At 45.7% G+C, this 26,344-nt stretch overlaps 2 protein-coding genes across 9 annotated transcripts in view; one reads left to right on the forward strand and one right to left on the reverse strand.

Annotated features, from left to right (window-relative positions):
• RPS6KC1 (ribosomal protein S6 kinase C1) overlaps positions 1-2,886 on the reverse strand; it is a 127,247-nt gene extending 124,361 nt beyond the window's left edge. Inside the window, exon 1 of one of the 4 annotated variants that reach the window (XM_074989988.1) lies at positions 2,668-2,886. In XM_074989988.1, coding sequence (XP_074846089.1) covers positions 2,668-2,772 — 105 coding nt within the window. In that variant the 5' untranslated portion in view covers positions 2,773-2,886. The remainder of the gene's footprint in view (positions 1-2,667) is intronic. The other 3 variants (XM_074989987.1, XM_074989990.1, XM_074989991.1) reach the window with 3 other exon arrangements.
• A 15,111-nt stretch (positions 2,887-17,997) lies between these two features.
• Positions 17,998-26,344, forward strand: part of ANGEL2 (angel homolog 2) — a 29,962-nt gene continuing 21,615 nt past the window's right edge. For 2 of the 5 annotated variants that reach the window (XM_074989992.1, XM_074989993.1), the window contains exons 1-3: positions 19,417-19,514; positions 21,028-21,485; positions 25,064-25,317. In XM_074989992.1, coding sequence (XP_074846093.1) covers positions 19,453-19,514; positions 21,028-21,485; positions 25,064-25,317 — 774 coding nt within the window. In that variant the 5' untranslated portion in view covers positions 19,417-19,452. Of the gene's footprint in view, positions 18,084-18,107; positions 18,220-18,375; positions 18,457-19,416; positions 19,515-21,027; positions 21,486-25,063; positions 25,318-26,344 lie in introns of those variants that run through there. The other 3 variants (XM_074989994.1, XM_074989995.1, XM_074989996.1) reach the window with 3 other exon arrangements.

The raw sequence follows: 26,344 nt of genomic DNA on the forward strand, positions 1-26,344 counted from the left end.
GGATAATTTTGCTAACTGCATTTGCCTACCTAGAATTTGGGGAGTGTGCTCTTATGGTTCAGTTGGCACTCTGATTGGATGCAAAGGGAGCTCATGGCTCTCCTGTAACATTATGTGCAATCAGTACGCACCTCACTTGATGTGCTCTCGCTTCACATGGGTATCATTTTAGTAATATCAATGGGGAGGTGGAAAGGAAAAAAAACTATATGGGCAGAAACCAGCAGAATCTGGCAACCCTGTACAAGAGCAATGGTAAACAAAATTTCTTGCAGGCCACACACAGAACGTTTTTGTAATTGGCTGCAGCCAGCCTGTGAGCTATAGGTTGCCCACCACTGACCTAAGTCATCTCACTGCCGAAAGTGGATTCCCATTCATGCACCACTATGAAGACAGAAGCACCTCCCTACAGTCTGAACTTTGGTACCTAACTCTGCGAGCAGTAGTGCTTAGCACACACTCTTCTCACTGGCATCCCCGCTGGCTAGCTTGGGCACTTGCCGCCTACCACGTTCACTTTCTGGATCTCATTCAAAGGCACTTCTCTTCCCCTGAGCACGTGAACTAAGGTGCCCATCTGAAGCTTTGAGGATCAGTGTTGTTCCAGAGATTTTCTAGGCACCTACAAGTTAGGTGCCATGCTGCCTGTGTTGCAACACCTGTGGCTCTTTGTGGATCTCACTCTTGCTCCTAATTCTCCATTACAGAGCTTCTTGCATCTCCCTCTGATTTGTCTGACACTGACCACTGTCGCGCACAGGATCCTGTGCTAGAAGGACTTCTGGGCTGGTTCACAATTGCAGTTTTAAGGCAACTAACAAGTCCTAGCACAACATTAACAGTTGCCTCGGATAGAATGACTATTTTCTGCCATTTAGCAGCATTACATCACCAGATACAGGTTGCTATCTGAACACCTGTCTAAGTCAGAAACAACAATAAAAACCAGCACTGTCTCAGAGCTTCTGACCAACAATGCACATTTAAGAAACATTAAAAAAAAAAAAAAGTTACTGCATGCACACTAATAAACTGACAAATATTTAGCTTGTAGTCTGTCAGGTTAGGGCAAGTCCAAGGAATAGTTATGAAGGTATGGAATGCTTTCCACAACATCAGCACATTTGGTTTTATGCAGTGCTTAATTTGTGAGAGGGTTTAGCCCTGGCACGTCTTAACTTGGCAGCTGATATCCCCACGACCTCTGGACTTGGCACATTGGTTATTAAAGCAAAAACAATTGCTTGAGCCTTGGCACCTCTTTCATTACAAATTAAGCACTGATCTTGTGTGAGGTGCACTTAGGAGACATTCATCCAAACACAGTGTTCCCTCTGGCCTCTCTCTCTCTTTTTTTTTTTTTGCTTTAAAAAAAAAGAAAAAAAAAAAAACAACAACAGTTACAGGGCACAGAAATTCAAACTAATGTAATCAGCTTCAAGTGCCACTGAGAAACTACTAAGCAGACCTGCAGTCTCCCATTCATTTGGGGCTCTCACATGGAGACTTACTTGGAAGACACCTGCTGAAGTGTGACCCTCAGGAAACTAAGATCTTATTAAAATAAATAAATAAATAAATAAATAAAATAAAATAAAAACCACCTTCATTCCAAGTAGCCAAGCTTGAGACGCAGCAGGCCTGGTAACACCAGAAGAGCATAAGACGATATGTTTTACACTGGAAAGGGCATTCCCTAGGGCCAGGGTTATGACGGCTCTTTAAAAGCATTTGGCTAATCTTCATGGGAAGAGTGTTATTGAAGCAGACTTAACTCCTTGAATTAACACTTAATGAAAAAAATTTAGTATACAGCAAAATGGAGGCAGTACAGGTTGAATTACATGTATCTAATTTTAAATGTCTTGCTGGTGTATCAAAATCATCTTCTTCCAATCCCATGACTGACAGCAAAACACTGAAAACCTGACGCACTTATAAAGAAATCTCTCTCTTTCCTTCTTCCCTTCACCCCAAAACATTTCTCCCCACCCATTCCCACCACACACAAAGCTTGCAGCAGATCTAAGGAAGCTGGACAGGTGCTGTGGGAATGCTCAGAACCTGTCCCACATCTGGGGTAGATGGGTGGGTGAAGGGAAGATGTTCTGTACCTCATTTGCCTCCCATTTAGCAACAGGTGGGAGGCAGCTGAAGGTGGTGAAGTGCATATTGCATCTTTACCCCTAGATGCAGGTCTGGAATAAGGAATAGGGCTAGTTTCTGCTCTAGCCACCACACCCTTCCAGGCACAAAGCAGGTGTAAGCAGCATTGTGTGGGCCCTCACGGGGTGGATGCTTTCTCCCTGTGGCCACACTCACAGATGCAGATCTGGGACCTAGGGGTGGGGAGGGTGAAAGAGAATACTCTCTACCCCTCCATTCATAGGGGCAGGGTGGGGGTGGGCAGAGAGATGCTTCCCTCACCCCCCATTTACAGGAGCATGTTGCATATTGGGGGAGGGATGCTCCTGCCTTTGTGAATAGGGCAGGTGAGGGATAGGGGGAGAGATGCTCCTGCCCCCACTGCCTGGGGCAGGCCGGGGGCGGGAGAGGGACGCTCCTGAGCCCCCACTCCCAGGGACAGGCCCGGGGTGCTCTCTGCCGGCCCTTGGGGAGATCCGCAGAGAGAGGCGCTGCACCGGTCCCCACCGCCCCACTCACCCGCGCGGTGACCTTGTAGACGGTGTAGCCCCGGGGGTGGCGCTGCGGCTCGGTGACCGTGTAGAACCGGGCCAGCTCCCCCGCCAGCTCCCGCCGGCCGCTCATGCTGGCCCCGCAGCCGCCACGATCCACTCCCGGGTCAGGCCGCGGCTGGGGGCGGAAGCAGCTCGCAGCGAGTCCCGCCCCGGCTGCCGCCCAGCCCCACTCCTCGCGGGGGACCAGCCGGCGAGCCTGAGGCCGGAGCCGCCCCGCCGTGCACCCAGCCCGCCAGGCTGCCTTGCACAGCGGGATCGGGCCGAGCCTGCCGGCTGGGTGGAGACAACGCGGTTCGCTCTGCTCCAGCGAAATGCCAGGCAGCACCGAGCCAGCCCCGCGCGTTACGCCGCTGGTCAGCGCGCAGCCCCCTGCCGGGCCGGGCGCGCCGCAGGGTGCAACGATGCGGGCTGGGCCCACAAGCCGCTCGGACAGCAAGCGCTGGGCGTAGGCCCCGGGAGTAGCTGCCGCCTGGCCTGGTCCGCGATCGGTCCTGCATGCCAGCAGCCCTGTAGAGCTGTGGCTCTTGCCTTCTGTGCGTTCAAAGCAGGTTACTGGAAACCCGGGGGTCGGGGGAGGCGTTCCTGCAACCCGGCACGACTCAAATTTTCCTTGCACTTAGAGGGGGAAGACAGGAACCAGGCCTGGGCTTGCAGGAGCCGGGAAACTGACCAGCCCTGGTTTCCTGGCTCCCAGAATGGCGAGGAACAGGGAACCAGGGGGCAACCTGGTACCAGTCTCCCCCATGGCTTGCAGGAACGGAAACTGACCAGCCATGAGCTCATGGCTGGTCAGTTTCCTGGTTCCCTCAAGCCGGAACCCGGCTCAGAGCCTTCTCCTTCCCTTCCCCCATCAAGGCTGTCAGACAATGCCCAGCCCGCTTCCAGCCATCAGGCTGTGGGGTCCCTCCTGCCACACACACAGGTTTCATAAACGGGAGATAGGAGCATTACAGTACAAGTGTCAACTACTTAAAGGTAACAGCAGGCAGAGGTGACACAAACGTTGTAATGTGAGCAAAGGGAGGTGGAGCTTTTCTACCATGAAAAAGGCTCTGGCATTTTAGCATTTGCCTTTGTTAGAGTTCTCTTTAATTAGCAGTTAACCCCATGGGTTTAAAAAACCCAACCATCTGCCATAGGCATGATTTAAATGTTACCTCACATTTTATTAGAATATTTCTGAACACCTTTTTAACGTGGTCATAGCTGGACCACGAAGAGTCAGCTGGTTGCCCCAGTCTTAACTCAAACCTGTTTTCCTAATCTGGGCACACTTCTGCGGTAAACAAAGTCATAGTTAGCTGAGCTTTGTTAAGCCTGGTGGTGGTAGCAGAATTGTAGAGAGCTAACATGCTATAAGCATGTTTAAAATATAGATGCTTTAAACCCACGACCATCTCACTAATCCATCTATGCCCACACTCCTGCAAGAAGGCCCTCAGAGGTGCACACTTTCATGTAGGGTAGTGAAGGGTAGCATTTTCAGCATCTACTCCCTGTCAGGCCAGCCAGCCCAAGTGAAAATACATCACGTATTGCCCTTATGGTAGGCAAAGTGTGTAACGTGTTTAATGACATGTTATGAAACCATGGGTAACTTGCTCCTTCTGCTCCTATGTTTTTTTGATTCTGTGAAAGAAAATGTCTGTGGAATGACTTGCTTTATGAAGAATTTGTATACCATATGTCAGGAGTCAGCAACCCCCAGCACTTGTGCCAAGAGTGGCAATTGAGCTAGTTTTCATTGGCACGAGAAGTCAGAGCTCATCCTCCCCCCCCCCGCCACCCGCAGCCAAAAGCTTGCTCAAAGTCATGCCACCTGTGGATTAACAAAAGACCAGCTAATGCTATCAGCCACGATCTATACAATAAAGCTCTGCCTCTTAATTAATGAAGTTGCTGTAAGTAGGACTATTAGTGACTTTAAAAAGTATCACTGGCAGTGGGACCGTACATAGAAGTCCAAAGGTCAAATTTCAGCATTCTGCCTCAGAAAGCTTGCTTACCCCTGCCTTATGTGTTTCCCTAGATCTAAGAAAAATCCCCAATCATCCTCAAGTGACTAATTCATAAGTAATATCTTCACAAAGTCTTGCATATGTGAAGTTAGCCTCTTTGCTATATGAAAAGTACCTGGATGTAAAATATAGTAGGACACCATTTTGTTTTGGACCAAAACTGAGCAACCTGCTGGTACAGTGTCATGGACTAGTGTTCTAACTTACGTTCATGTGCAGAATGACCTTTGTTAGGTGTACCAATATGGGGATGATAAATCATCTCCATACTAATCCACATAAGAGTCATTCTGCACACAGATGATGTGTAACAGGGGTGCAGCCAAGTGGTGGGGGGGCAAGCTGTGGGGTGGGCCTGGACAGGAGGAATTTGGGATTCAAGAGGGGGCTCAGGCTTGAGGTGTGGATTCTTGGGCGGGAGGGGGTGAAGGTTTGGGATGCAGGTCAGGGGTCCACAGGGGTAAGTCTGGAAATACACCTTGGGAAGGGCATGCACACAAGAACTTATAACCACACCACAAAGTGATCTATGGTGAATACTGAAATATAAAACTTATTTAAATCCAAATAGCCAGCCCAGTTACCTACCAAGTGTCTCTCCTTTTAAAAAGACAGGTATGCAGCACCAGATTTATTTCCCCTTTGGTTATTAACAATCCAAACACTGTACTTAATGGTAATTTTTTGAGGGAATAATTGAAATCCATGGGGGATAAACCATGATCTCCACTTTCTCCATTACTATGTCATGGGAGAGTCCCAGTCAAAGTGAAACTCTTCGGCTATGTCTACCCTAGAGAGTTGTCGCCAAAACCTGCAGCGCATGCACGCACAAAGAGCATTTTTTGACAGTCTGTTGACAAAAAGTTGACACTTCTGCAACAGCATTCTGCCTCTGCCTGATGAGGAATAGTGCCTTTGTTAAGTTTCTGTCAACAAGCCATATAGATACTTTGGGGGGGAAGGGGGGCCTCTGTCAACAGACAGGGCTTTCAGTTCACTCGGCAGCCCTGTTTGCTGAGCTTCCAGTTGGCTGTTCTGTTGGGAGAGTGGCCAGGCAGTCTGGCTGCTCTCTGTCAGTAGAGTAGATAGCCTTTCTGATCTCTCTCTGTGTGGGGGGGCGGGGGGATCTGTTGACAGAAATTTTGCCAGAAAAATCCCTTCTGACAGTAACTTCTGTCGACAGATCACTGAAGCGTAGACGTAGCCTTTGACAGATACTCTCTGAAGGTACTTCTTGAAAAAGAAAAACTGACAGACTGGCATCTGTGAAAGCTCATTCTCCAATCCTCATTTGTCAGTACCCCCAGTTAAAAAACAAAACAAAAAACAAACCACAACACACCATCTAAGAGGACCTAGTGTGATGCTTCCTGGGGATTCCCAGAGCCACGAGGCACCTCACCACCAGCCCTTAAAGATGATTTGGCTGAGCCTGCTATGAAGCAGTTCCTTGAAACCACCAGCCTCTAGCAATACAAACACAACTTTCCAAGCCTTTGCAGTACCCACTTGGTCTGTGGAGGTGAGGAAAAGGCATACACCAGCGGTTCTCCAGCTGTGGATCAGGACCCCATAATGTGTCACAACCCCATTTAAATGGGGTTATCAGGGATGGCTTAGACTTTCTGGGACCTTGAACTGAAGCCCAAGCCCCACAGACCAAGGCCAAAGCACAAGGGCTTCATCCCTGAGAATTGGCATTCCAGTTACAAGCCCCTCATTTGGGTCCAGAACCTTGAGCTTTAACCTTGGCTCCTCTGCCCAGAGCAGTGAGGCTCTGGCCCCCACATGTGGACCTCAGGCAGGCTCAGCTTTTGGTTCCCCATTCTGGGGTCAGGAAGTAATTTCTGTAGTTAGAAGCTGGTCATGGAGCAATTAAATTTGAGACTGTCTGGCACATGAGCCTGCAACTGAAATAGCAAGAAGAGCCATTTTTCCCCCCAAATTCAGTTACAAAAAAATCAAGAGCTGCAAAGCACATAAATACAAGACAGTCCTTAATAAATAACCTCAAACCGTACTTTGTCACTCCTATTTTAAGAGCAGCGCACACACAATGACTTGTAGCAGTTATAGGCTGTGTCTACACGTGCCCCAAACTTCGAAATGGCCATGCAAATGACCATTTCGAAGTTTACTAATGAAGCGCTGAAATGCATATTCAGCGCTTCATTAGCATGCGGGCGGCAGCCGCGCTTCGAAATTGACGCTCCTTGCCGCCGCGCGGCGCGTCCAGACGGGGCTCCTTTTCGAAAGGATGCCGCCTACTTCGAAGTCCCCTTATTCCCATGAGCTCATTGGAATAAGGGGACTTCGAAGTAGGCGGCGTCCTTTCGAAAAGGAGCCCCGTCTGGACGCGCCGCGCGGCGGCAAGGAGCGTCAATTTCGAAGCGCGGCTGCCGCCCGCATGCTAATGAAGCGCTGAATATGCATTTCAGCGCTTCATTAGTAAACTTCGAAATGGCCATTTGCATGGCCATTTCGAAGTTTGGGGCACGTGTAGACACAGCCATAAAGTTTAGGTTAGTTTCACCCCTGGATTGAAAAGCAAATGAGGACAAGGAAAATGCTGTGCCTGGGGATAGGCCCTTCAGCAGGGAGGAGCGATGTTCACATTAATGCCCCACACTCTCCCCCACCTCCCCCACACGCCCCAGGCTTTACCCACCTCAGCCCCAAATCTGCCCCCCACCATCCCCATGCTTTACCCTCCATCCTGCAAACCCACCCCAATCCTTAAGCTCTACCCCCTCCATACCCAGGCTTAACCCCTCTCAGAGGGGTTAACCTTCCCAGAGGGCCAGCTGGCAGACCCACTGCCCCCGGCCATAGAGATGGGGGGGGGGCAAGGATCAGAAACCCCCATTGAAGCAGCTATATCCCAGCCTCCTGGGGGCATTAGCGCTGGGAAACTTACCACAGGACAACTCCCAGCTGGCTTGGGCACTGGCAGCTGTTCCCTCATGAGCTAGCAGTGCTGAGCTGTCCTGGGATGGTGTGTGGGCCTAACCAGGATGGCTGCGTGCACGATATGCCAGCAAAGCAGAGGTGCTGGCTGTCCCAGGGACACCACATGAGCAGCCCCAGGCTCTGTTCTGGAGGCAACTATGGGGCAGGTCCCAGGCAGGCTGTACCAAGCGTGCAGCAGCTGGCAGTAGGGACTCTGATGCTCACAGCCCTGCTGCCAGCCGGCAAAGAGCCAGGAGCTGCTCTGCTGCAGGGGCTCTACATCCCAGGCAGTGCTGCTGGTCATGCCACTCTCCTGGCTGGCACCCATGGGAGCACCAGGGCCTGGCTCACAGGGCTGCCACGCTCTGTGCAGCTGCTCACAGCCTGGCCCTGCCCTGGCTGTTCATGCTATGGGCAGCAGCAGATGTGTGCCCCGCCAACAGCTTCACACAAGTGGCCCACTGGAGTTAAGCTTGGAGGCCTGGAGCAGCTCAGTCCCCACACCCTGGGGCTGCTGGCTACACCATGCCGGGGATGGAGCAGTGTGAGGCCCAGAGTAGTGGGCGGGGAAGTTTGGGGTGTGCGGGTGTCAGGTTTTAACCCAGCCTGGCTGCCTCCTGCCTGTGCCCCAGCCTATCACTGCTTCCACAGCGATGGCTGCCCCTCTTCTCCCACCATCATTGCAGTTGCCTGGGCAGCAGCAGGGCTTGGAGCCACAAGAGGAGTCAGCCACAGCAGTGCTTAGAGCCAGAAGTGACTCTTTAAAGAGCCACATGTGGCTTCAGAGCTGCAGGTTGCCGACCCCTGGCCTGACATATGCCACCCCACCCCCGACCCTCATGTCTTCTGACTATTCTTGGACAGATCCTTGTATACTGGATGCTCACACCATTGCTACACCTGCTGTTCCTCAAGGCAGGGGTGTGCAATGTGGGGAGATCTTTGGAGTGGGGGGGGGTTATATTTCAAAAAAATAAATAAATAAATAAGGGGGCACAGCAAGATCAGCTGTGGGGTGTCAGGTTTATACATCTCATTAAAAATGGAGAAATATGTTACTGTGTTTACATGTGTATTCACATTTATAAAGTTTTTACATTATACATACTAATTTTCTTACACATGCAGAAAGGTTATTTCCCCATCCCCATACAAACATAACTGAAATGTCCAGCAGTTTTACATTAATTTTACATTAGCAGGTCTCCCAACCTGTCTAACTGCAGGGATAAGAAATGGGGCCCGATGTAAAATGTTTGCTCACCACTGCCTTAAGGAACAGTACTCAGCAACTAGTAAGATTCCAGTCAGGACCATCCCTTTATATAGTTCCACAGCACTCAGATATATTTATAGTGGAAACAAGAATCAGTTCATTAGTTGAAGAACAGAGGTATAAATGATAGTGAGTAAAAATACCAGAAAAAAAAATCTCACCCCAAATTCCTTCCAGTGTTTCCAACCAAGATTGGAGGAGACTTCTTTTCATGAAGCAAACTCAGCGTCCATTTACTCCTTAGGTGAAGGGCAACAAGTGTCCTTTCTGTCCCTAAATATCCTTGGGTAAACCTTTGGTGTGCATTTCAAATAGGGCTCTTCCCCCAAACCGTTTACTTCTTATTACTTTTCTCTCTTTGAAGTTTTCACTTTCCTTCATTAGCATTTGGTTTGGAGTGACAAAAGGAGACCCATTGTGAACTGTACAGTACTTACTCCTGGACAGTGCTTTTTTTGTGCCGGTACTGAGTACCAGCACTTTGGCATCCCCAGCCACGGGATGGGTTGGTGGGATGAGGGGAGCTGGCGCCTTTCTAAACAAAAAAAAAAAAAAGCACAGTTCCTGGAGAAATTGCCTGCCACGGTGCACACACAGAACTCATGTCTCTCTGCAGACTTTTTCTCCACAGAAAATACATTTTCCTGGAGAGGTGTTGCAGTGATATCTTCCACCCACCAAGGGCAGATGTGGTACCACTACAGAGAGCAGCCAGCTCAGCCTTCACAGCAGCCAACAGGAGGAAAGGCAGTGTTCTCATTGCATCCTGCCTGTGAGGCCAGATGAGGACTCATTGGATATGGGAGGAAACAGAAGGGCACCCAAGGCTGCTGGGGGAAAACACAAATTAGGGTTCAGAAAAGCAGGGGGGGGGCAGACTGGGGCAGGGGCCCAATGGGAGCAGGGATTCAACCACACAGAGACAGAGTGGGTGGCTGAATGGGAGAGGCTAAAAGAGAGGGGAGGCGCCCCAATTCCCAAACATTCCTACTTTCCCCAAAACAACCTGTTCCATACATCTGCAAACTATACCCCAAAACACTCCAGGTTCACTCCCAGACTCCTTCCCAGCAATTATTTCCTTCTCCCTGAGCTCTTTCTGATACACCCCCCATCTAACCTTTACATTGCTGAAGGGAAGCAGGAAATGTGCGTAGTTTAAATTACTCAATGTTCTGTATTAAATATTTCTAGTAATTAGTCTGTTAAAAAAATCCTGCCAATTACCAAAAAGAGGGATAAACTTTTTTATTTAAGCACACAAAACTGGGAATCTCTATATCAGTCTAAACTACACAAAGGGCAGCCCAAGACAAATAGGGAAAATATTTAGAAGAGAAAAAAGTGTCAGTGTTTACTTGCCTCCACATAATGAAACCCTTTCAAATCATGGGGTTTTAAATCAACACATCCTGTGATGTATTTGTATTCTAGTAGGTACACGCTTTGAAATTGCACATGCCTGTGTGATTCAAGGGAAGCCATCTGATTTGCTATAACTTTAAGCCAAAGTGGAATTCACAGATCAGTGACAGAAGGCCCTTGGGGCAATTATCTAAATTTTCAGACATCCAGATATACAAAGCCAATAATGAAGTAACTTAATTAGCAAAATACATAGGATGAATTTACTACCTGATTCACTTGCTCATTATTGTTTATTCAGTCTCTATAATTTAACAACATATTTCTCATTCACCAAGGACTGTCACATGCTAGATGTAAAGTTACAAAACTAAAATGTTTAGATTCTTGCATTGCAAGAGGATATCTAAATGCATTTTCTGCCATACAAACAAACAGGAACAAGTAGGTGATTAGTCATACCAACACCACGCAGTTTGCTTACAAGCTCATTCTGGAAGGAAAATAAACCTTTGAACTCACAGGTTTAAGATGAAAGTACTTCTGAGCTATAACTTAGCCCCATTTGTGTGACACTGTCATGGGGTGTACCACAAAACTGAAGGAATGCTCCTGTTTTTCATGTTTACTACCCCTCTTAGTTTCAGTCCTACATTTAGTTTATAAGAGCCGAGAAACACTAGTGGGGCTCCAGCTGCTGTTATCCTAATGTTGTTTCCATCACTTGAGGAAGTACAGTGTTTTCAAAACATTTGCCTATTTTGTTTTTGAGAGAGAGTGTTAATTCACTGGAATACACTAACAACGTGTGAGGTGTGTTATTTTATAATCTACTGGACACAAAATTACTACTTTCCTATAAGGCAAAGGAAAATGGTCAAAAAAATTAAATATTTATACATTCTGGAACAAGGAGTGCTGTAGCACACACTGGTTTGAAGTCATTTCCTTTATATACAGGGTTTACAACTTAGTTCAATGACTCGCAGGCCCCCTCAACTCTTGCAGCACCCCATTAGTACTGATGTGCAACGGCCTCTCCTTTAGCAAAGGAACAGCTACTCAGCAATCAGATATCTCCCCAGTAAGTTGGTAGCACATCCATCCACTAGAGAGTTTCAAAAACAAAGGGAACGATGGGACATTTGGGTGACAGCAATCAGAGAGACACCAGTTTAAGGAATACTCATTCACTCAGTCCCACTACCCAGAATTGCATGAAATACTTAGACCCAGGGATTTGCCAAAATTTTGTAATAAGAAGAGGAACAAACTACTGGTGACAAAATATTACTGTGTAGCTTAGAGAACTATGTAGGGAGTTCAAGGGAATAATTAGGATAAGAGGCCATTTCAATTTTTGTACAGATTATTTAGTCTTTTACTTACCCTTTGTTTTGCATCTGGACATCTGCAAACATAATCCCTAATAAACCTTTCCATATAGCAACATATCATTGTTTTCCTTGAGCCTAACTTCTTTATGCTCCCTACTTCCCTTTCCTTCAAGCTTTTGCCATGCTTTCAACTACTTTTTCCTCCATCTCCACCAAAATTCCCTCTGTAGCCCTATTAAAATACTACTGCTACTGAGCAAAGGCCCTTTAAAGTGATAAAGCAGCACAGATGTGTTGAATATAGTACTATAAATTGTTTAAATTCCATGTTAAATTTATCTTTGTGGGGAAAATTGTTTAACAGTGGTTTACTGTAGCTATTTCTTTGTTTTCCTCCATCTCATAGAAAAATATATAACTGACATTAGTGCTGACAGTAATACAGCATTAGCAGTGAACATGTTTTTGGTAGTGTGGCTATAGTGGGAAAGATAGGGGTTAATTTCAGATGAAGACACAGTGAGTGTCCCAAATCGAGGATTAATAACTGTTCTCGCTTCGTCAGTAATGGAGAAACAAATTAAGAATTCATGAAATTAACATGTTAAAAATTAGGTTGTTTTAAAATGTCTTATATACATAACCTTTGAAAAATAAATAGCTGAAGTGGACTTGATGTAATAACCACTCTGAACCTCCTCCACATGATCACATTCTCCACATTTGTGAGCAAGCTCTTCCACTCCAGTAGTAGGAGAACTTAAGAGATGTTTAAAATGTTACATGTAGCAAACATCACCAATATGGAAGTTTCTTACCCTGCTCTGTTTTCGTTCCCATAAAGCATTTGCACAGTTTCACACTCCAGCAGTCTTCTTTGCGTGCTAGGCATCTCCACCCATTAACACGCTGTCAAGTTGCACACCTGCATTGGCTTTGTCGGCAGACCCCCGCAATTTAGCTTTCAGACTTCTGCTTACATTTCGTATGTTGACACTTTGGTGGAAAAGAGGTAGATGCTTTCTTATCCCAGGAACTGAATAAAAGCATGTGATTTTTAGGCAATATCTTTCACAAGAGCTGATTTTCCAAACTGGTGCACACGGACAAATTCCGTGCACCCTTGCAGCACCTCTTTATATTAAATACAGAGAGAAAGCCATGCCAGTCTATATACTATCAAAACAAAAAAGCAGTAAAGTAGCACTTTAAAGACTAACAAAATAATTTATTAGGTGAGCTTTCATAGAAAGCTCACCTAATAAATTATTTTGTTAGTCTTTTAAGTGCTACTTTACTGCATTTTTGTTTTGACTTTATATTAAAGGTACTCTATGGGGGAAGGGTGCTAGGGCCTACCTACACAGAACAGGGATACCCTCTTAGGGTATCCCTATGAGGGAAGGGATAACTTAGTGGTTTGAGTATCACCTTATTAAGCATAGGGCTGTGAGCTCAATCCTTGAGGAGGCCATTTACGGGGCTGGGGCAAATAGATTTAAAAAAAAAAGTGTCAGGGATGGTGCTTGGTCCTGCTACAAAGGCAGAGAATGAGACTCAATGATCTCCTGAGGTCCCTTCCAGGCCTATGAGGTGTGTATGTATATACATTTTAACAATTTCCAGGATGCGACATGTTGTATACGCCTGCCCAGAAAACACTTCAAAGTGAGTCACTCTGTTCTGGTCTGGCTATGGTCTGAAGAAGTGGGTCTGTCCCACGAAAGCTCACCTAATAAATTATTTTGTTAGTCTTTAAAGTACTACTTGACTGTTTTTTTGTTTTGACAGTATATCAACTAGCACAGCTTTCTCTCTGTTACTATTCATAAGGTACAGTAACTAGAAAGGGTTTATTTTTATGCAGATAATTTATATAGTGAAAATGCGTGCTTTACAAGAATATAAATGAAGTGTCTAATAATCTGTCCCTCCTCCCTGAGCCACTTTACTTTCTCATCAGGAAGGTGTTTGTGGGGCATTCTGACCTTTCCCTCATATTCACAAGCAAATCCTACTCCAGCTCTTCTATTAAAGGTTTTTAAAACTAGCCAGAAATGACCCAAGGGGAGATAGTGAGGGCAACCAGCTTCAGCAGTGTTACTCAATATGCTCAGTCAATATGAGCATGCTGCTCAGTACTGTAAAAGATGGGATATCTGGAATTTGAATATTCAGTATGTTCAAGTAACTAGCATCTGCCTCTGCCCAGCCAGAGCCGGTGGAGCGGGGCTGGTGGAGGGTTGCCAGGACAGCCAGATGCCCAGACCAGGCTATTGCCTGTGTGGCTGGCAGCGGCTCCTTGGCTGGGGCTGGAAGCTTGGTGGCAGCAGCACTGGTGGCAGTAGGGCCAGGGGCTAGCAGCAGCAGACCCAGTGGCCACACTCCAATATCCAGCACATTTGATTATCCAGCATCCCCGGGGTGCTGGATAATAATGCTACTACTGTGCAAGAAGCAAATGACCAGGTGATCTAGCACACCTCCCACCAGGGACTGGCTCTGAAACTAGCACTAGAAAATGACTTGGGCCATTCTTCAATGGTAAGAGCAGGGACTGGATCAGGGGTCGGCAACCAAAATAGCAAGAAGAGCCATTTTTTTACAATTCAGTGAAAAAAACCTCAATAACGCAAGAGCCGCAATGTATGTGAATATGAGCTGGTCCTTAATAATGTCAAGCCATACTTTTTGTAACCGCTATTTTAAGAACAGTGCACACACAATGATTTGTAATGCAATACATGTTTATTGCAAGATGTTCACAAACTTTTTACATATTCTATCTCCTCACACTTTACATGTGTGTTTGTATCACTGTCATTCTGATTTTCACTCCCAAGCCTTCTCTCTCTCTCTGAAGGACACTAGGGGGAGCTATCCAATCTTTTGAGATCACATACCATTTGCTATTTAGATGAGCTGTTCATATTTGGGCTTTTAGATGTTCACCATTCATTGAAAATAATCAGGAGGCATTTGTTTGTTTGTGTTTTTTTACTTTGCAATTATAGTGTCAGGAGCCAAAGAAGTCCTTAAATAGCTGTATGCAGCTTCAGAGCCACAGGTTGCAGACCTCTGCACTAGATGATCTAATGTCCACACTGTTTGCATTTCACATGGGCTGCATCTACACTACAATCCCCTTTTGAAAGGGGAATGCAAATGAGGCAAATCGAAAATGCAAACAAAGGACTGATTTATAAATTTCACGCTCCATTTGCACAATCCCACGTGATCTCCATTCCAACAGACTGCTTTTGAAACAAAAACAGCAGTGTAGATGGGGGTTCTTTCGAAAACGGGGTTTTGCTGTGGCTCTCGAATTACTGAATTATTTTACTGAATTGAAAAAAAGGCTCTCCTTGCTATTTTGGTGATGCTATAATTTGTACACTATGATATGGTACTGGAACATAAAAACAACCATACTGGTTCAGACCAAAGGTCCATCTAGCCCAGTATGTGTCTTCTGACAGCGGCCAGTGCTTGGTGCCACACAGGGAAGGAATGAAAAAGTACTCGAGTGATCCAGGCCCTGTCACCCCTTCCCAGCTTCAAGGAAACAGAGGCTAGGGACACCACCCCTGTCCATCCTGGCTAACAGCCATGGATAGACCTACCCTGCAGGAATCTATCTAATTCTATTTTGCCCCTATTATAGTCTTGGCCTTCACAACATCTTCTGGCAAGGAGTTCCACAGGTTGACTATGCATCATGTGAATACATACTTACTTTATTTTAAACCTGCTACCTACCAATTTCATTTGATAACCCTTAGTTCTCTTGTTATGGGAAGGAGTAACATGGTGTCATAGAATTACAGCAAAGGAAATAAAGGCCGTGTCTACACTTACCAAAAACTTTGAAATGGCCCTGCTAGTTGCAAAATCAAAAAATGCTAATGAAGCACTGAAATGCATATTCAGCACCTCATTAGCATGCCACCGGCTGCAGCACTTTGAAAGTGCCGCAGTTCACTTGCCTGTGGAACAGCTACATGGGGGTCCTTTTCAAAAGGAATAAGGAAAAAAAGGAATATGGAATAAAAAAGTTGGCGGGGTCCTTTTGAAAAGGACCACCACGTAGACGAGCCACGGGTGAGCGAACCGCGGCACTTTCAAAGTGCCATGGCCAGCGGCATGCCAATGAGGCACTGAACATGCATATCAGTGCTTTATTAGTATTCTTCAATTTGGCCATTAGCATGGCCACTAGCCAAACTGGGATAAATTCAAAAGCTGTACTCCGAAGTGTAGACTGTATTTGAAAACTGTACTGCTAAACCCCAAGGCTACAGTTACACTGACCCGAACTGCTGGCAGCAGTATGCAGAGGAGCAGTCCCGAAAATGCAAATGACCACTCGTTTGCATATGCACTCCCCGGCAAAGGCTGCTGCCGACATACAAAAAGCAGTTTAAATGTGGTTCTGCTGACAACACCCCCCCAGTTTTGTTGGCAGCCTTATGCCTGAATTTTCCAGGCATAAGAGGCTGCTGAAAAAGAGGGGTGGGTTCCGCCGGCAGACCCACGCCTACCCTGCTTTTTTTCTGTCAGCAGCCGCCTCTGCAAATATGCAAATGAGCATTCATTCTCATTTTCTATACTGTCCATTGGCATACTGCTGCCAGCAGTTTGGGTCAGTGTAACTGTAGCTCAAGTGTTTAGAAATCATGAGACACCACTCTCTAGAATAATGAAATTTTTTAAAAGATAATACATTTGTGATTCTTTTTATTTTCCCTCTGGCTTCAGAACATTTAGAGTTCAGATTTTCAAACTTTTCCCTGCAACCCTGGGGCTCAGAATGTAGATGTTTAAAACGAAAGCTATGATTCCCATCTGATCCCAGGAATGTAGGAGCAGGAGCTGTGAGAAGTGCATAACATATTGTGTGACTTGCAGTAATAGAATCATAGAATCCTAAGGCTGAAAGGGACCTCAGGAGATCATTGAGTCCAGTCCCCTCTTCAAGCAGGATCAACCCCAAATAAGTTATTCCAGCCAGGACTTTGTCAAGCCAGTCTTAAAAGCCTCTAGGGATAGAGATTCCACCATCTCTCTAGGCAACGCATTCCAGTGCTTCACCACGCTCCTGGTGAAGTAGTTTTTCCTAATATCCAACCTACTCCTCTCCTGTAACTTCAGATAATTGCTCCTTGTTTTGCTGCCTGTCACCACTGTGAACAGCTTCTCTCTATCCTCTTTAGAGCACCCCTTCAGGAAGCTGAAGGCTGCTATTAAATTACCCCTCAGTCTTCTCTTCTGTAAACTAAACAAGCCCAAATCCCTCAGACTACCCTCATAGGTCTTGTGCTCCAGCCCTTTAATCATTTTCGTTGCCCTTCACTGAAGCTGCTCCAGCACCTCCACATCCTTTCTGTACTCGGGGGCCCAAAACTAGATGCAATACTCCTGATGTGGCCTCATCACTGCTGAACAGAGGGGAACAACAACTTCTCTAGGTTTGCTCGAAATGCTCCTCCTAGTGCACCCCATTGGCCTTCTTGTCTACAAGTGCACACTGTTTACTCATATCCAGCCTTTCATCCACCATAATCCCTAGGTCACATTCCCTTGTACTGCTGCTCAGCCACTCATTCCCCAGCCTGTAACAATGCTTGGGATTCTTCCGTCCCAAGTGCCAGACTCTACTTCTCCTTGTTGAACCGCATCAGACTGCTTCTGGCTCAATCCTCCATTTTATCCAGGTCACTCTGAATGCTCTCTCTACCCTGCAACGTCATCTACTTCTCCCCCTAGCACAGTGTCATCCGCAGACTTGCTGAGGGTGCACTCCAGTCCCTCATCCTGGTCATCACTAAAGATGTTGAACAACACCAGCCCCAGAACCAAACCTTGGGGAACTCCGCTTGAAACCGACCGCCATCCAGCTATTCAGCCATTGACCACTGCCCCTTGGGCCACACGGTCAAGCCAGCTTCCTATCCATCTTATAGTCCATGTATCCAATCCATATTTCCTTATCTTATGGGCAAGCGTGTGCGTTGCCAGCCGCTAAGGCTCTGGTGCAAACATGGATCCTTAACAGGTGCCAGAGGAAATACAGCCGTTTCCGGGCACGAACGGTGACTGAGGATAAGCAGTCACACGTGACGCCATATATGGCCAGAAAGGCCTGATCGATGCGGTGGGCCCAGCGCACACACGCGTGCCTCGCTTCAGCCCGAAGCTGCCTTGGCCTTCCTGCCCGGCATCAACCATAGGTCAAGATGTCTCCCGGCTTCCTGCCCTTAACCAAAATGGCCGCCGCACAGTCAGGCACCCTAACCCGAGACATCCCTTAACAAAAATGGCTTCCGGGCGAGGCCGGAAGCGAGGCGAGGCAGTAGAACTACGACTCCCATGGGCCCGTGCGGGCTGTCCGGGTAATGGAAGCGTGGTGCTGTGGGAGGAGGGGTTGTTGCCGGTCAGTGCGGAAGGCGGCCGGGGCGCGGGGGCTGGGGGAAGGAGCCGTTGGTGCTCTGAGATGATCCTGCTGTGGGGAGCGATGTAGGGGCCGGAGAAGCTGCGTGGCGCGGTTAGTGAGGCGGCCCTGCCTGGAGGTAAACACGGGCCCAGGCCGGAGGGGAAGGGGCGCTAAAGCGGCGGGCGGGTGGGTGTTGGGGGCGGGCTGGCCGGCAGGGGTGGGCCCAGCGGGGCGGGGAGAGGGGGCGAGCGAGCGGGCGGGCGGTGACACTCTCTTACATGGTCCATCTTCGGGGAACTGCCATTAGCAGCCTCTGGTTTGAGCATGGGCCGGACAGCGGTGTTCGTACTTCGCAAGTCCCTAAATGAACCGAGTGAGAATTAAGATTAATACTGTGGGGGCTGAGGGAAGGGGGCGTCCCGCTTCAGTAGCTCGTCATGCGGGGGAAAGAGACCTATTCCTAACGAAAGTAGAGCTGCCGGCTTTGAATGAGAGCTCGCAAATCACAGACAGACTCATTTACAGCGGGTAGTCTCATTTGCGTTCCTTCCTCTGTGTAAGTGACTGAGAGAGCTTGGAATAAAAATCTGCTGATAGAGGAAAACAAATTGATTCAGTTGAGAGCCACAAGTACGTTTCAAAAACAGGCAGAAGTCCTGTGGCACCTTATAGACTGACGGATATTTTGGAGCATAAGCTTTCGGGGGCAAAGACCCCCTTTGTCAGATGCACGAGTGTCCGACGAAGCAGGTCTTTGCCCACGAAAGCATACACTCCAAAATATCCAATTCAAAAATATTCGATCCAATCCGATCCAAATATTCAAATTCGGCACATTAACACATGGTTTAAATCGTGATGGGAACTTTCTGAGTCACTGTAGGGGCTTGGCTGCATACTTGGCTCAGTCTAATTCTTGACCTTCCCCCCCCACCCCTCCACTCTCTGATTTGCTCATCTTGATTATCTTTTTCTGATTTGTCCTCCTTGCTTACTGTTTTTGGTTCTCTGTGTCTTAAATATTGAGTCTGTTCTGGTCTGGCTGTGGTCTGAAGAAGTGGGTCTGTCCCACGAAAGCTCACCTAATAAACTATTTTGCTAGTCTTTAAAGTGCTACTTGACTGCTTTTTGTTCCAAAATATCCATTAGTCTATAAGGTGCTACAGGACTTTTGCTTGTTTTTGAAGATATAGACTAACTCGGCTACCTCTCTGATACAAGTATGCTTATCCACAACTGGACCAAAGGGAAGCCAGGAGGCTTTTAGTTGTAGTCAGGCTTCTGAAATATACTAGCCATAGTACGCTCATCCCTTGTTGTACGAGCGCAGTTCGTTCCCAACTTTGTGCTCATAAATTCGTATTAAAATATGTGTAAAAGTCTCTGGTTCCAAGTGCTGGGAGTGGCAGCAGGTGGTGCTGCTTTTGAAAGGTAAGTGAACCTTGGGTTGGTGGTGGGATGGGGAGGTTTAAAGGCTGGAGGCAGTTCAAAGGCTTGGGGCAGGTTGGGGACATGAGTGCGAGGGAGGGTTAAAACATGGTGGCAGGTTGGGTCTGTGGAGGGAAGGGGGACAGGGTGCAGGCTGCTGCGGGTTGGGTCTGTGGGGCCAGTGGGGGGGTAAGGCTGTGACAGTTTTGGTCTGCGGGGCTGGCAGGGTTAGGTTGCGGCAGTTTGGGTGCGCAGAGCTGCGGGGGGTGGGTTAGGTTGCAGCAGTTTGGGTGCGCAGAGCTGCGGGGGGGGGGGGGGATGTTGTGCAGTTTGGATGCGTGAGGCCGGTGGGGGGCGGTTTACATTGTGGTGATTTGGTGTCTGCGGGGCCAGTGGGGAGGGTCAGGCTGCGGCGGGTTGGAGCCGCAGGGCGGGGGTAAGGCTCATATTAGCAGAGGGAGTGCGCTTGTCCAGTGAACAAAAGGTAAGTATATGTGTCTCTCATTTAAGCGAGTACTCGTTTAATGAGGGATGAGTGTACTTAAATATCCCTGTCACTTTTACATGTGGGGAGACTGAAGTTTAGAAACACTATGACTTGTGTCATGGGAGTGTGTCTTACTTTATTTAGATGCAATCCTGGTTCTAATTCTGATTCAGATATTGATTTTATTAGAGGATTTTCTTTCTTTAAGCCTTAGTTTCTTCATCTGGAAAAGGGATAATGCTGTTTATCTGTTTCATTAGTAACTTTGTAAACAGTCAGTAGAGATGTAAAATCCTGTTTAACCAGTTAAATCCTAAATTTAACCAGATATCCAGTTAAATGGGTTGGGGGTTAAAGGGGGGCTACTCCAGACTGGAGCATCCCCAGCCATGGCACACCTTGGGCCAACATCGACGAAGGTTGCCCTGGCCAGGCTGGAGCACCTACTGCCCATGGCAGGCCCCATGGGGCTGAAGCAGCTCCCTTTCTGTGGTAGTCCAGTGGCTACTCCAACCCCAGCAGTTCACTGTAGCTGGTAAGCCTCATCCATTTAGAGTGTGGCTTGCCAGTTAACCGTTAACATCTAGTTACAAGATGGAGGCGGAGGGTAGGAGTAAGTGATCAGTTTTCAGAGTGAAAAAAAGATGACTATTGGTGTACCCCAAGGATCTGTACTGGCACCACAGCTGTTTTACACATTCATAAATATTCTGGTAAAAGGAGTAAACAGTGAGGTGCCAAAGTTTGCAGATGATGTGAAATTACTTAGGATAAGTCTGTCCAAAACATATTTACATTTACGCAGATTATTATTCTGTGAATCCAAGATCGAGTGCGTTCCAAATGGAAATTATTTCCTACTATCTTTATATAAATCATTGTATGGGGAAGAAATAGCTTATAAGAAATCACACTCAGCAGTGTAGGAAAAATTGTACATGAAACAGTAGTCTGCATCTCTTATTCTGTCAGAAGAAAGAAGTATTCTGCTCTTTATTCAATTCAAAGTAATATATTCTTTTATTGTAGGCACCCCATGCTGCCCCATCATGTGCAGAGGCTGGGCAGGGATTGCATTGCCCACTGGGACATCCCTCGAAGATTCTGCTGGAACAGTCATCTCTCTAATTATATAAGGTGGGCTGGTCACTATTCGTGGGCTCCATATCCCAGAACTGGGGTTACAGTGAATTGGAGACCGCCTAATTTTCTGGGGTCTTGGAGACTGCCTCATTTTTTGGGGCCTTGGAGACCACCTCATAACTGGAACTGGCAACCTGATAACATCACACAGAACTCTTTTTTTCATCTGTCTCATCCCAATATGGAATCTGAGGGAGATGAGCCGCCTTCGAAAAGGAGAAGACGCAGTGGTCAGCATGACATTTGCAGTCCTAATGAAGAAATAAGCAGCTGTAATCTGAATGAAGCAGCCTGTCTTTCTACTCTATCAAAAAATAAAGAAGAAAATACTGCAAATATAAGAGGTAAAAGCTGTGTTTGATTTTTCTGTAGTGTTTTCTTTATATATTTACCAGGCTTTATGCACCATTTTCTAACTCCCTCTGCATTCTCTCTCTCTCTCTGCTGGCAACTATACCAAGGAATTGTTGCTCTTTAAAAGGTATTACAAATGTGAGGTACTGTTGTTTTATATAGCCTTTAAACCATTTTGATTTTGTGCACTCAAAAACCTTAACTTGGAAGACAGAGCTGAGACTGCTTGAGACTGTTGGGATGGCTCTTATTTTTTGAGGTCATATTTGGTTTTCCACTATATTTGGACAAATTATAATATCGCCAGGCCTTGCAGCAGTTTTCTTTACCTGTTGGAACATGAACCACATGCACCTATGTAGATAGTGCACTATTTCTTAACGCAAAATAATGTTGCCTATGCAATTCAAATCGTTTCAGGTCTAAACAAGAATCACTGCATCAAGAACAGAATTATTGATGAACAGGTAGTCAGAATGCTTAGTTATTGAAATTAAGTGTGCTTACAATAACAGTCTTCTTCAGCAAGTATTTTTTCTCAATACTTTAACTTCAGATTAGTCCTCCAATAGTTATCCCCAACTATTTAAAGGCCGCTTGTAATCTGAGTCTAAGACTAGTTTGACATTATGAATGGCCTTTTTAAAGGGGGTACAGGAGGCAAAAGGAATAATTTTGTTTATCCCACCTACACTAGCCCATTTTGGAGTCTGCATCCTGACCTGTCAGTAGCAGAAATGTCCAAATTGTATTGCTGCTTCCGATGCCTTGCATTTTTAATACATCCCTCCACCCAAACAAGCAAATCTGTTCTCTTATTTCATGGATTCTCTTCAGATACCAGCCTGTGGTACTACCAAGAGAAATTGATGGTAGTTACTAATAAGGAGAGGCTTCATGCAGAATTATGCTTAGTACTATAAATAGTTAATTTTTAAAAAGCAAAACAATCGAGCTTTGCATATAAAATTTGTCCAGAGACATTGCCTGCCCACCCGGTTCTTGGCAGTAAAATTATAGGGTTTAGACTTTCTTTGAAACTAAATATTCCAGACCTGTCTGGAAAATACACTCATTGGCCAAATAACAATCTAGATCAGCAAACTGTGGGTCCAGCTCCCAAAGTGGGTTGCAACCTTGTTATAATGGGGTCAGCAGAACTAACTTACATTTGCTGGGGGTGCAGGGCAGTGGAGTTCAGGTCCCTTGCCTGACGCTGAAGCCCTTGGCACCCACCACCTGGGGCAGTAGAGCTTTGACTTCGGCCCATATCACCTGCGATTGTGGGGCTACAGCAGGCTCAGACTCCAGTCTCCCCTTCTCAGGTCCTATAGTAATTGTTGTCAGAAGGGGGCTCATGGTGCAATGCAGTTTGAGAGGCTCTAGACTAGAGGTTCTTCTCCTGCAAGCTGCTTTATGCATGTTTGGAATGCTATTGACTTCAGTAGGATTGTTTATGAATGTAAGAGTGTCTGTACACAGCATCTTACATAATTAAGTCTGGTAAAGGCAAGTGATTTGCAATGGCTGTGAAGAAGAGGTATGCAATTATTCATACAAAACAAGCAAATGTATGTTAAAATTAAGGTGTCTCAGCTATCCAGAACTGACTCTTCACCTAGACACCCTGAGTTACCTGACTTCTTGCAGGAGTCACAGCAGTGGATTTGGAGAAAAAAGTAGTGTCAGATGAGCTCAAGGAGAACCGTCTGTGCACAAGAATGGCATCAGAAAAGCAGACACGGGAAAGTGCTATCTGGGCCATCATTGGTGGAGCACAGGATATAGGAAAAGATGTGATAAGAAATGAGCATCAGATTAGGCAGAAACACTGTTGTGAAGACTTGTAATGGTGAGGCTCAGAGATAAAATTTAAGAGGGTGGAAAAAGGAGTCAGTGGAGCGATTCACAAAGAATGATTAATGGGCAGTGCTTTCCTTTACTACTTTAGCAGGTGCAACTTCTCTCCCCTCCTCCAAGGATCTGCAGTCCCAGTGATGGAGGGTATTATCTCTGGAAAGTGTTTCAGATGGCTGAGAAGACATTGGCTGCACCTCCCTATAGTGTCTTCGGGTTTGGAAAAGACAGTTGTGTAGGTGGAAAAAACATTCAATGAATCCTTGAGTACTTTAAACAGTGGCAAAATTACCTCTTTGTGCATCACAGAAAACCACTTTAGGATTGAGAATCAACTAGCTCAAATATAGTTAAACAGCAGAGATAGGACAGCCACTGTCATAATATTTCATCAGAGCATAGTTCAGGTAGCTGTCTTCTAGCTTCCTTTCAAGAGAGTCAGAGGCATAGTTTTCATGTATCTGACTTTATGTATAAACTTATGCAAAATCTTAAAAATATACTTGTATTTCTTGTAGTTGAACTAAATAGCTTTGCATTTAAAAAAAAGTTCAGTGCTTCCCGGGGCATACTCATCCCTGCAGGATTCCCTTAGATAAGAGTATCAATTTTGCTTCATGTTTTGAGATACTCTACAATTTTTGATATGAGAGAGTGCAAAGGTATAAGATGCCATTGGCAGTGGTTCTCGTGGCTCCAAATTTAGAAATCATGAAAGCTTCTGAATTTCTGTAATCCCCAGACTTCACAGGAGAGTTATAAACACCATGAGTAGCCTTTCTGTGGAAGCTAGCCGTAATGACCTTCATATGATATATCGAGTGACTCCAACTTGAGTACAGTAAACTCCTTCATATCCAGCAGCCCTGGGACCAAGAGGTTGCTGAATATTCAAATATTCTGGATAATAGAGAGGTATACCTAGCAATGCATGACACTAAAGAAAAACAAGATTAGATATTAAGAAACAAACGAATGTATGCAGAGTACTTTATTTACCAACAATAGTAGTATTGTGTGGCTGTGTCTACACTGCATTCTGCTTCCGAAAGCAGAATGCAAATGAGAGCAATTGAAAATGCAAATGAAGCACTGATTTACAAATCTCATGCTGTATTTGCATGATCTCATGAGATCATGCTTCCGGAAGAGGCTTTCCTGAATGCAGAAACAGCTGTGTAGACAGGGTTCCTTTTGGGGGAAAAACAGAACGTTTTCAAAAGAACCTTTCTTCCTGAAACAAAAAAGGAAGAAGTGGTTCCTTTGGGGGAGAAAAATCCAGTTTTTGAAAGAACCCATCTACATGGCTGTTTTAGTTTTGGAAAAGCCTCTTCTGGAAGTGTGATCTCACAAGATTGCGCAAATGAAGCGTGAGATTTGTAAATCAGTGCATCACTTGCATTTTTTATTGCTCTCAGTTGAATAATCTTTATGGATGTGAAAGTTTACTGTAGTCTGAAATGTGGGGAATATAGTTGTTACAAACTGTGCAGTTTATATGAACAGTTTTTACTATTTCCATCTCAAGTGGCAGGTCCAAAAATATTTATGACCGATACAAATTTGCCTATAAACTTGTTTTAAGCAACGTGATCTCTCAAGAGGAATAACTTAAGTACAATATGTGGTATATGACAAGTTGTATGATCAATATATGCCAATGCAAATGTATTGTAATGATCATTTATTGTGGTATTTAATGTTTTAACAGGCATGGTCAAAAGGCATTGGGAGTACTTCTGTCACCAAAGTAAAAAAATGAAGATTCTTGAAGATAAGCAAGTTGACCAAAACAATACAGAAGACAAAGGAAAATTTGATTTTACAGTGATGTCATACAATATCCTTTCACAGAATTTGCTAGAGGATAACTCCCACCTGTATAAACACTGCAGACAGCCAGTGTTAATCTGGGGTTATAGGTTTCCCAACATTCTGCGGGAAATCCAACAACTGGATGCAGATGTAAGTTGAAAGCTAGCATGGGTTTCATTTAGGAAAAACATTTCACATGTGACAAGAGTTACTTGATAAGCTGTGTAGTGGATGTCCTTTGAGTTATCACGTTTATTAGTACTGCTGGTTCATGTTTACCAAAGTAGGCTACATCTGCACTACAGAGATCTTGCAAAAGAAGTTGTTCCAGAAGATCTCTTCTGAAAGAACTTCTTTCAAAAGACTGCATCCACACACACAAGGGTGATGTGCTCTTTTGATAGAGAGCATCCACACAGCCCCTACTTTTTTTGAAAGAACAGGCCAGGGAATGAAAAAAAATCAAGCCCCATGAGGACTGCTCTTTTGAAATAAAAGGGCTTGTGGAGTGTCTATGCATGTTTTCTTTCATAAGTAGTTTTGGAAAGGGGGTGCTCTTCCTGAAACAGGAAAGGAACAGCGATTTCAAAAGAAGTGCCCCATTCTTTTGATTTACTTTCGAAAGAACACTGTGTGTAGACGCTCTTTGGGATCCCTTTGAAAGAGCCCCCTTCTTTCGAAAAATCTTTCAAAAGAATTTGCCAGTTTAGACGCAATCATAGTGCTTTGGCCAAGGGATCTAAATCTGAGACACTGGCCACCAGTAGTGTTAATGTAATCTCCACTACTGTATTTACACGTGCACATCTGAAAACTGTCTTTCATGCCTGTCAGTCTTTCAGTCCCATCATTCCTGCACTTCATAACTCCATTTCCTGTTTCTCTTCCTTTTGATGTCTTGTTCAGTGGGCTGACAGCTTTCTCTCCCCTTCCGTAGGAGGTCTCCTCTACAATCTCCTCTTCTCCCTCATTATCTTATCTTGGGCTGAGTTTGTTTGCAGGTCATCAATGTAAAGATGGTTGTCAAATCCACATCTGCAAATACTCCTCTCCATAGTAGACACCATTTTTTTTCCCAACTAAACTAAAATTTAAGCTTGTCCTTTATGAGGTCTCCTGATGCATATCCAGCTGTTCACTGAAAACCTGACCAAAACAGTTTCTCTTTAAACTTGTT

This window comes from Carettochelys insculpta, chromosome 3 (genome assembly GCF_033958435.1).
Source record: "Carettochelys insculpta isolate YL-2023 chromosome 3, ASM3395843v1, whole genome shotgun sequence".
NCBI classification, from domain to species: Eukaryota; Metazoa; Chordata; order Testudines; family Carettochelyidae; genus Carettochelys; species Carettochelys insculpta.